General features: G+C 35.3%; 1 protein-coding gene across 5 annotated transcripts in view; it reads left to right on the top strand.

The window, feature by feature from the left end:
• The window catches only part of LOC131429417 (sodium/potassium/calcium exchanger Nckx30C), a 215,301-nt gene that overhangs the window by 182,112 nt on the left and 20,897 nt on the right, over positions 1–12,292 (top strand). For all 5 annotated transcript variants that reach the window (XM_058593512.1, XM_058593513.1, XM_058593515.1 and 2 more), the window contains 2 exons: positions 8,707–8,964; positions 9,070–9,206. In XM_058593512.1, coding sequence (XP_058449495.1) covers positions 8,707–8,964; positions 9,070–9,206 — 395 coding nt within the window. The remainder of the gene's footprint in view (positions 1–8,706; positions 8,965–9,069; positions 9,207–12,292) is intronic.

Here is a 12,292-nt window from a genome sequence, read left to right on the forward strand (position 1 = left end):
AGCAAGCATCATTTCCTGATTTAGACAAGCCGAAGACTCTGATTTTTCTAATAACTGCTCAATTAGTGAGGCAAAGTACAAATGATTAACTCTCTATACGGGTTCGGATGTGAATTAAAATCTCAAAACGATGAACATAATTTCGAACGATGTGCGAATCGATTCGGAATGTGTAGACTTATATATGAATATCAGCAAAATCTACTGTTTTCAATAATACACTATTGAAAAATCATTTTGATTTGAACCATGTCTTCTCAAGCCAATCAGAACACGTTACCAGGGTATCCAGAAAACTGCGTGAATATAAAAGCTGACGGTTGGAATATTTTTCATCATTCTTTCTGGAGCGGTTCACGCAGCACGACGGACAGTGCGAAACATTTTACATACTTTAACTTCATTCTTTCGTTCTCTTTAATAGCATGACTGATATGAACTCTACGCTTGAAACCCGTCTTCCGAGTGTGAGAAAGGCGGGCACGCGTGACATTCGATATTTGTTGATTCCAAACGTTTGAACAGTCTTAATTTTGAAGTTATTCATGGTTATCTCAGATTTCGGAAAATATAATCATACGTTTTTTATCATATTTCCAAAAAAAATTATGTTGTTATGGTCATTACACCTCTGAGTATTAGCGATCAAAAACTTATCTCTCTAACAAATTTTGACAAAGTGAGAATTAATAAAATGAACAATTCTGTGATAGGCTCGCATCAAACAACGGTATGGTTTAGCGAATCCAATGGAAGGATAAGGTATAAAATTGATCAGAATTTCAGTTCATTACAGTTAAAGCTAAGTTAAAAACTGGCTTAAAATAAGTGATTTGTCTGCAGTTATAGTGGAAACTGGGATGGGTTGCCCGAGTTGGCGGTTCAATGCATAGGGCTCTGGTCTTACAAGCCAGTTGTCGTATGTTCGAGCCCCGACCTGGAAGGATTCTTAGTGTCAATAGGATCGTAATACTAGCCATGCAATGATTCTGTACGCTATGAATCGGCTGCGAAGTCCGTTGAAACAGAAAGACCAAATATCAAAAAAAGGAATATAATCCCAAGACTTTGCTTTGGGATAGGTTTGGCTTCAAGCGAAAACTACATCAGTGTTCTTCGCAACTACTATTCAGTGTTCATTTCCAATAGCCAATCCTTTTCTAAATTCGCCGGTAACCGAACAATGTATGTTTTAGCTAATGTAGCTTAGTAAATAAGTTTAAATTTCGAAAATACCTGTCGCAAAGGACTATAATGTTGAAAAAGTGGATGGGTAATGTCAGAGTCATAACCAGAGTGAAATTAAATTTGAAATTTCATTTCAAATTAAATTCTGGAATTGAATGGAAAGAATGCTTGATGGAAGCATTATTTCCATTCAATCTGGCTCAAAGTAAACAGGATATTTAAATAGCCACTTCTAATGTGGCGCCATCTTTATGTGGCTATAGGCGTTCGGAATGTACATCCTTTCCAGACTTTCATAGCATTTGTTACCGTGAAAGTAAAGTTATTCCGCCTGAAGTGACAGTATGTTTGCGTTTTCAGTTTAAATTGATGTCGTGAGGACACTAATGAGATCCCAGACAATCTTGGTCAACACAAATTTTATCGATTCAAAAGGCATTGTTCATTATAAGTTCGCTTCACTGCGATAAACGGTTACCGAACCATTTTGTTTTAGTATATAGAGCGGTTTTTATCGTGAGGACAGGAGTTGGCGTTTGTTGCACAATAATGTGGTGTCTCCAAAAATCGCATTTTTTTTTGTAATTTTCATCTTTTCGGAAAACTTCATTCAAAATTCATATGAATAATAGTATTATATCCCAGCCTTTTTGTCTATACCCCATCCGAACAAAATTTTAATGGAAGTCGACCAGTAATGAAAAATCGTTCGCATATGCGAGTAAACCATAAAATAAACCCATTAACCCAATTTGTGGATTTCCATTTCGATCTTATTGATATACAGCAGCTATACGCGTGTATGTCAGTACAGACTACACCCACTTCAAATCGAATGGCTTAGCCGCAGTGAATGTTTTTCTTCTCGTAAAAACTACAAGAGCAGCTTGAAAGTGCTTGGATTAATCCCGCCACGGTTAAAGCGATCTATGGGAGGAAAGAGTTCGCCGGTTGCGGCTGTGAAAGGATACGGAAAAAAAGGTGCGCGACCCTCCTCCTGTCCCCCAGATAAATAGATTTCATGCATACTTTATAACCAATTCAGTAAGACTTGGAGCTTTACTCTCGCATTTCAAAATGCTACCGCAACGTATTTTGTTAGTGAGTGGTACTTTTCAAAGCAGGGTGGATCTAAATATTTTATCGTGACATTTTGATGCTAGAATCAATTACGCAAAGAAAATATTTTTATTCTTAGTTACAAAAATGTTCAACTACGTAGTTGATTCTCTCTACGGACTCTATTACCGAAACTTATAAAGATAATCAGGCGCGTATACAGGGGGGTGTTTTAGGGGTTCAAACCCCCTCCGAAACTCAAAAAAGTATGATATTATGTAAACTCTTTTTTTCAAATAAGTAAAAAATAAAATGAATAATTTTCAACAAACGACTCCACAATAAAAAAATTTCAAATAATTATATAAAAAGTTCCATTTGTATGGAAATTGATCAACATGTTCTGAAACACCCCCCGAAATTTTTTTCTGGGTACGCGCCTGAAGATAATCCTTACACGCAAAAGGAAGTTATAAATTACATATTATAAATTTATCACCTTTGTAAGCGAAATGGAACGTTCGTAAGCGAAATATTGTTTCAAAAGAGGAAATCTAACTGAACTATATAAACCTTCCCTTACTTAGGTATTGTTCAAAATGTCCATCGATTGTAAAATAACATTTCTATAAACAGTCATTCTAAGCTAAGTTCCGCCCATAAGTATAATGCAGAACTGCAAACTTTCTCCGATCCGTGAATGTCCTCTACCAATTGAGCCACCCTGGAAATGTGAGGAAACCACATTACCAAAACATAAATTGGACCGTGCTGAGTGTGGTTTTCCTCACAAAGTTTGCAGTTTTGCCGCACATTTATAATAAAATATAATCAAACTGTACCATAATTTATCTTAAGTTTCTAATTGCGGTTATTAAGGCTTGTTGCATGATATAACAAATTTCGTAGCATAATCTACAATGAAACGTGAATGGTTGCGATAATGCTCCACAAAAGTGTGTAATTTTTTAACGGCTATGCTAATATTCGTTTTTCAGTGACAGGGAGGTAGAGTAGCTAAGACAACCAGATTGTGACGATCATTGTACGGGGCAATAGAGGAGTAGTCGTCGAAAAGCCTATTCAACGAAAGAACCCGTAGTCACTCTATTTTTTCGATCTGCTTACGATAATAATAGGGTAAAAATGTTAAAAATCGTTATAATGGTTTACTAAACCCAGTCATGTTGTAGAAAGCATAGATAGACCATGCTAGCTTTGTAGAAATCGGTGGTGGAAATTGAACTGTTAAGCACTAATGAACCAAAGGCGAAACGCGGCGAAATCAAAACGAAATATGTTCTTTTTCTGCAAACCAAAATCCCTAAACATTAAAAATTGGTTTCATATGATTGTTTTGTTTGATTAGAATTTACGAATTAGATCGGAGTTTTCACTTAAAGATACCGACAAGATGCAACACAATTCACGCCCAGAAACTACGTCAGGGTAGCATCAATATAAAGTTGATAATTTTTTTGGTCTAGAAAATTAGATCTAATGAATTATGCATAATTCCGCAAGCGAAGATAAATCCTACGAGTATTTCCCGTCCCGTCAACAACTCTGATTTGTTTCTAACACGAATTTAAACCTATGTCAGACTTTTTCGAAGAATATAACAGTGTGACTTCAAAAACCGGTGCTAAGAAACCGTACGATCCCCGAATGAATGGTTCTGTAAATATGGTAGAGCTGCTCTGTAACATTCTTCAGTAACTTGACTAGAGTTGTTATTTAGACTCATGATGAATTTTTCTTTTTTTAACTGGTTGTACAATATTTCCTAAGATCGCGACTGATCAACCTCAACATTCCAGGAGCATGTTTAACCGGATCGTACAGAAACTTTTTCATTTCGATGTTTCATGTTTTTTATTTAAAATTCAAAGAAAATGGACTAATATTAAAACTAGTTAAATTATGCTGAAATATCGAATTGTTTCGATATTGAATAGCTCTACGCAAGCTTAAACACTAGAAAACGAATATATTAGAGTACAAATTCCCCAAAACGCTACAACTTAAAAAAGTTTAGAATTTTTTTAAGATTACTGTTGCACATTTGAATTTAAGTTAGTGAAAGACTATTCAATCATATGTGAGAAAGTGAAGTGAGCTCCATTTTAACACATTTGATTTCGATTGTCGGTACTTCCGGAGCCGAAAGCTTGATATCGCCCTGTAATTCCGGAACCGTATTTGCACACACACACACACACACACACACACACACACACACGCACACACACACACACACACACACACACACACACACACACACACACACACACACACACACACACACACACACACACACACACACACACACACACACACACACACACACACACACACACACACACACACACACACACACACACACACACACACACACACACACACACACACACACTTGTTCAGCTCGTCGAGCGTTCTATGTAAGAATGGCACAAAGGAGTGTGCATCATTGTTCGGCAACCTTTTGAGAACTCAATGCAGTAGTCTGTGAGCGTCTTTTGTTTTTTTTTGTTAAATCTATCTGCGTCGGTCAAAAATTATCTACCGCCACTGGTTTTGAAAATTCGGATGGTGCATAGATCTACACTGATAAAAATTTGCACGATCGATTCATATGTAAACACCACTTCAATTTATTATACTTTTTCATATCAATACATTACCAAGCGATTTGTTTGAAGTTTTCATGTACAAATTCACTAAGATGCGAGATCAGATTATTTTTCACTTAGCTTTGATGTGTTTTCCCTTTGGATGTTATGTATTTTGCTATTGAATCGAACTACATGTGTTAAACACTCCATTTTCTAGTGGGAATGAGTACAGCGCGAATGTATGTGCAAATACTTGAATTGGTCAACTCTGTTTTGATTGAAATCTATGTGGAAAACTATGTGACATTCACATGAATTGCATATAAGGTAACGGTTCCCTATTTCATCTGAGCTCCTATTTCCATCTCATCTCTTCACCTCATTACTTTGAACATGGATAATATCCTATAACGTACCTGAACCAAACTGTGAAATGTTTAAAAATGAATATTTAAGCTATTGTCACACTTTTCCTTTGGAAGAAATGGTTTTAAATTCTTCGGTGATCGTTTTTTTTTCATTCAAAACAAACTCACTTTTCGATTTAGGACACATTTTCGTCGCAAAATTTACAGTTCGTCATGTTTCTGAATATATACTAAACGATTCGTCTCAAAACATGGTCACTCTTTCGTTCAATTACACTACTATTGAATGCTGGATGACTTTATAATTAGTAATGTTCACTTGCCACTTGTTTAATTAACGATTAAAAACTTCAAAAACTACCCGACAAGCAATAAAAGTCTTCAAAAATATCAAATGGAAGGTTTTCACTTAGTTCATTTGATTGAGCTTTGTTTTCATCTCATGTTTAAAAACAAAAATTGATTTTCTTCTTCAAATTATCATAAAAAATGTGTTTTTGGTATCCGTAACATTAGTTTAATTATATTATTGATATTAATATTTCAATAAAACTGTTTCGGTTTTACCAGAAAGAGCGTGTTAAATACTAATGAAATAACCATTGTTGCAAATCTAGTAGCACTGGTTTCATTCCGCTATATGTCAACATAACGCTGTTAAGTGTGTGTGTTTCATCGGTTGTGCACAGAGATACCAGATATTGTCATAGAAAATATGTCTTGCTTTGCATAAAAAGTCAAATTGGTTCAAAAATTGTATATAAATGTTTGTCAGTGTTCATCATCGATTATCTGCTCAAATGATTTCCATTTTAACATGTGATTTGTCCGTTGATTAATAAACTTTTAATGAATCACTGCAATCAAATACTAATAGATACTCAGAGAGAAAAGTCTATTTTTTTACTTCTCATTTTTTATGAACCTGTACAAATCTGTATTAAATTTAGGAAATCTGTATAAAATCTGTACTTTGATTTAAATCAGTATGCGAACGCAAAAATCTATATAATACAGATAAATCTGTATAAATGGCATCACAGGCTCTGCCGTTTTTTTAGAAGGGCTAATGCCTAAATAATAACAATTCGTTTTTTGTTTTTATTCAAACTTCACCAAATTAAAATTATAGTAAAATTTTGAAATTAAAACGAAAGGTAACGAAAACGACCGAAGAATTTTAAACGTCGAAATGGTTCCAAACTGGTTCTAAAAATATCGTGTGTTGTCTCATAGTCGGCATTATACCGTTTTTAAGAAAAATTCTGATATTTTGAACCTGTGAGTGTAATGGTAGAATATTTTGTTTGCTGTCGCCATTGCTAATTTATAGGATGAGTAAAGGACCAACGATAGTAAAAATCCATTGAGATAAAATTAGGAGCAGAGTAGTGAACACATCATAAGTGTTTTTAGCTGTTTTATGAATATTAGTTTAATTTTGAAGAAATGTAAATCAATTCTCAATGTGGAGCAAGACGAATGAAGCAGAAAAATTTAGTGGCTAAATCGGGGTATTGAGGCAACGTCCTTACAAATGAGATGCAATAGGGAGCCCTTACCCTAGAATCTAGAGACATATGACACTTAAAGCGAAGCAATCTGTGCATGGAAATATTGTTGACTTGACCTTCTGTTTCAATTAACGTAACATTAAATTCGTATAAATACGACTCTTGCAACGAGAAAACCTCACCTCAGCTTTCCAAAATGCGTGAATAGTTGACGTATAATTTCGTGCTGTACGACGATATCCTTATTATTTAGTAATAGAATTTCAAATTAGATTACTATAGTTTCAGTACTTCAAGAATATGGTTTGGATTATACATTGAACAGTATTACGCTGACCAAATGGTACTTTTACATGCGCAAGTATCTTATGTTATGACGAATTTAAAGTATACATACTATTTAATACGTCTTCGAACCCAGGAGAGACTTCTAATATTTATTTTGTCCGGACAGATATCAAAATCAGGAACTGGAATTCTCCGACAAAATATTGGAACGAAACCAACCTCCCAGTTGTCAGATCAATATTTAATTTTATCAGGATTTACATTTAAAATGGTTATATAAATAATTCGTTATAGATTCTTCATACATGAAACATTCAACCAACATATCATGAGAAAAGATACGAAGAAATATTTTGTGAATTAACATCACTTTTCATGCACATATTTGTAGCAGGCTATCGAATGAAAAGTTACTTTACAGTTCTTCATTTTTCAAATACTTTGAAAGCAAAACTAAGCGTCTTTTGAAATATACATTTTATTCATTGACAAGACAATGCCTTTAATTTTACATCGATCTTGGTTTTAAAACAGATTTTCGATTCAACTGATGTTTATTCCATAGTACTATTGATTTACATGTCTTGTGATTTTCATCATTTTTTTTCTGTGCACGCTTAAAAAATATTTTGTTTCAAACATAAGACCATTGAAAATGTGTTTCGGGTTCAACACTTAGTTCGATTTTCCTAAATAAGGAATCAACCCAGGCGAAAAGGAAGACATGAAATTAAAAAGTTTAAAAAACGCTGCTTCATACTAACTTTATTTGTATCGAAAACCCTTGTCCGACTAACATTACAATCAATTGATGATATCGTGGAAGATTAGGGCGAAAGGAAGACCGACAGAACATAAATTACTCAAACACTCTTTGGAATATACAAAGCGAGAGAGAGAGGGTGCAAAAATGGTGAAGAGGGCGAGGGATGATAGAGCATACCGTTTAATGGGTAGGATTTCATGAATAGTCCTGAATTTCACATCCAATCTCCAACGGGTCGTATAACTAAAACGAAACAAAGCACCACCCCAGTTACGCCCGCCTAAGGACCTGGACTAAGTCGTGATACAGCCAGCTGGCATCATGACGCGAAACGGAATGCTTGTGGCAAACGAAGAAAAAAAGAAAGGTCACCAACAAAAGAAGCATTCCCAAGGCCAACACTCTCGAAAGCTGCTATTTTGCCACTTTCCACGTCGATTTCAGGATTCTAAATCAGTCAGCGAGTTTTGCCCGATTGTATGCACATGGCGTGGGATGTCAATTTTTATGACCGCTATAACATTTTATGAATACTTTAAAATGTGCGGCAAGGGAAATGCGATTGCTGATTATATATGTTGAGAGAATACTTTTTAAATAAAATAGGACCGAATGCTGACTTTCCAGGACCAAAGCTATTCAGTGAACAATGCGAATGTATAGAATTATGTTAATAGTTTTCGGTAGGATCTTCAACGCTTCTATTTGTAGTAATTTGCTCATGCTCTTTGGGGAATCCTAACCTGAACAAATACAAATAGCACTGTGAGGCTCGTAAAGAAGTTTACTGAAATTTTTCCCAAAACATTCCTACTCCACGTGCTGAGAATCAACCACTGAAAGATGCCACAAACAGGTTATGCATCACTAATTCTCTTTCTTTTGTGTACTTGGTCACATCCTTTCAGGGTAACGAATTAGAAGAAGAACCACCAGAGTCATTAAGCATGTCTTGGCCCAAGACGACTAGGAAACGAATAACCTACCTATTAGTTGCTCCAATTATCTTTCCGCTGTACTTAACACTTCCTGACACTAGAACACCAAGGGGTAAGAGGTTTTTCCCGGTAACGTTTATAGGTTCGATTATGTGGATAGCCGCATACTCATATCTTATGGTGTGGTGGGCTAACGTTGCTGGTGATACGGCGAAAATACCACCGGAGGTAAGCATTACAGGAGGTTCAATACAGCTGCGCTTCCCGCCATTACTCCTGGTGTTGTCGATTTTATAGCCACAATTTATATGCTAAATTTGGAACCATTTACAGGTGATGGGACTGACGTTTTTAGCAGCTGGTACCTCAATTCCCGATCTAATCACATCTGTGATTGTTGCCCGGAAGGGCTTTGGTGACATGGCAGTGTCTAGTTCAGTCGGAAGTAACATTTTCGACGTGACGGTAGGGTAAGTATCAGAGCATCAAATGTACGTAAAATTAGAAACACTAAATGTATATTATGCATATATTACACATCACTAAATTCCACATGTGACTGTACTTATCAACCCATACCTTCGGAACCGGTACTAAAAATCCAATTCGAAATAACAGGACCAGCGCAGAAAAAAATATTTTTCTGTTGCTCGAAACAGTTGCAAATGACGAGCTATTCTCAGTTTCGCTTGCATATTGATATCTGATTCCGGAAGCCACGAACATCCAATTGATCCAAAACGGTACTAATAAACCAGTTCAAGTGAAAGGTTATCCTATCTAATCGATTGTTATTGAATATCCCTCAGATCATGGTTGATTATCTTAACAACAGATCCGATCGTTACATTACTGTACCAGATAAAAAAAACTTGAGACGCTTTCATAGGTCAATTTGCAAAACAATAATTATGCCAGTATCAATAGTGGTTTTCTAATCGCACTGTAAAAAGTTATTGTGTCAAATATTTTTTTTTTACAAAACACCAAGATTACTGATATTCGGTGAAATGCAAAGTCTTGGGATTCGCTATCGCAAGAAGATGGTTTGCAATGTATTGAATTTATCGAAAAGCATTTGAAATATGAACAATTCAAGAAATACGTAACAAATCACTTGGCACGCGACTTCAGTATAGCATACCATTTATTTTGCACCGTCGGAGAGATTGATTTTACTCAGGACTGACATTGAAAAAGGGTTGATGTACCTTCTTTGAATCGTTCTTGTACAAAAAGGGAGTCCAAGAAGAAGTAGGAAATCAACTTTGCACTGAAAAATAAAATTGATTGTTTATTCAAGAAAATAACCCGAAAAACCACAAAATTTTACAATTTTCGCCATGTTTTTATTTTGGACTAAGAACCAAAATTTGACGATAACTTAATCGATGATAACGAATGATAACGATCATTCAAACACTAGAATATGATTCTAACGTACTCGACTCGAAGTATTTATTTCTGAAGAGACACAAATTTAATTAACGTTTGAAATTGTTTTAGTAATGAATACATGCAAAAACGCATTTGTCTTTGTTAATAATTAGTGTTTAATAAAATCGGTGTATCTCATCATACAAAATTATTGAGTTGCTAGACTGAGGATGTGTACAAACTATCATCCATATCGAAGGTAGTCGATCCTGTTTTTATCACTTGTTCTGCTGTTTATTTTGTGGAATTACTCATATGTTAAATATGCTCTACTGCTCTAACCCTTACGCGAAATTCAAATTTGACAGATCGATCGGTTTGCCAACGTGCTTGAATAAAATGTGTTACACCGAGAAATTCTTTTCGCGGAGAATACGCATCGCTAAAAAAAATACTTCGGAAATCCGCGTTAAACAAACTGCGTGACATCGGAAATCCGCTTTAAAAACCGCAAAACTATAGAAAAAAGTTTATGTTGCCAAGGAGCGTTGCCAGGTTGCCAGATTTGTCTGACAAATGCCAGATTTTTCTCGCTTCGCCAGACACTCAAACTAACCAGATCTTTTGCCAGATTTTCCAAATTTGCCCAGATTTTCCCAATTTTCCTAGATTTTGTCAGGTCCCGCTAGATTTTTACGGTTTTGGCCTCTATACGATAAATAATGGAGAGACATTTTTTTTTGCTCACAGAAAATGAAACCCGGAAAAAAATTTCCTCGTATATAGTAGACCCAGACAAATAAAAAAAATTGTTTTGACAGCTTTTTGAAAAAGTAACCTGGAAACTCTGTTGCCAAGTGTCTTCAAAAATTTATGAAACGTCGAGATCTGGTGTAATCTCGAAAAATATTTTTTTTGAAAAAATCTAAAATTTTATAAGTGTCAGAGTCGACTAAAAAAAATTTCTGAAAACTACCAGATTTCGACGTTTCATGCATTTCTAAGACATATAAAAAAACAGCGTAACTTCGGAAATCCACGTAACTTCTGAAATCCGCGTAAAAACAGCTTAAGTTTGGAAATCCGAGTGAAAAAGCGCAAAAAAACACATTAAAACTGCGTAAAAAAACCTCAGTGTATTCGATTGTCTCTTTGATACCGAAATAAATCATGTTTCCCCGGTATCTGAAAGCTAGTAGAATATGCTCTCTTTGGTCACTATGTGCAGATAAATCAGCTGCACAGATATAAACGTCATATACTGACACGCTAACAATTTGAAAAATGTGGAACGTAAATCAAAATCACTCTATTTGTCTCTAATGGATACAGAAAATTCTTCTAGCTCTACATTTTCAGAATTTTTAATGCACACTGGTCCTAAATAAGCATTATCACTCAGCTAATCATCTGAGTTCTAAAAAAATATAAATTTCACAGGTGAACCGAATTTCATATACGATGCAAATAATGTTTCCATTTCCAACTTATCAAATGACGGAAAGTTCCAAGTATATGAATATTGTTCTGTGGCTCAGTCGATTAACGGGCGTACTTAGTGATATAATAATTCTCGGTTCAAATCTCAATCGATAACAATTTTTATGCATTTTATTAATTCGATTTCAAGCAATCACACAATTTTAGATGTTCTTGAGTGTAAATTTACACGTTTTGCGACACTGCATTTATGAAATGTGATATAAACAGGTGGTGTAGACAACATGGCTTGCTTGTGTTTGTAAATAGTAAACTAAACATGCTTTGATTCAATCCGATCGGTGTGACGAAAGCAAGCACGTGGTTTTTAGTTTAACTTGACCTGCTGAAGTAAAGTTATGTCGATTTCGTTTTTAATTTCCACTACACCAGTGCAGTGCTACACGGAGGCATGAATAAACGAACAAAAATGACGAAAACATAAACAGTAACCATTGACTACAATAAACGATTCCATTGCGCAGAGCTACACCCAACTTTTGATGAGTGCTACACCAGTGGTATCGATGCAGGAAAAGTGTAGCGCAATTTGCAAAAACGAACGGTTTCAATGCTACACCGGTGTAGTGCAATTTAAAAACGAAAACGCCTTTAATTTCACCTCTAAAGTGTAAAATCCCAAGATGTTTTCGAACTGTGTATATATTTTTCCTAAGTCGGCACTATAGCAGCCTACAGA

This window comes from Malaya genurostris, chromosome 2 (genome assembly GCF_030247185.1).
Source record: "Malaya genurostris strain Urasoe2022 chromosome 2, Malgen_1.1, whole genome shotgun sequence".
NCBI classification, from domain to species: Eukaryota; Metazoa; Arthropoda; class Insecta; order Diptera; family Culicidae; genus Malaya; species Malaya genurostris.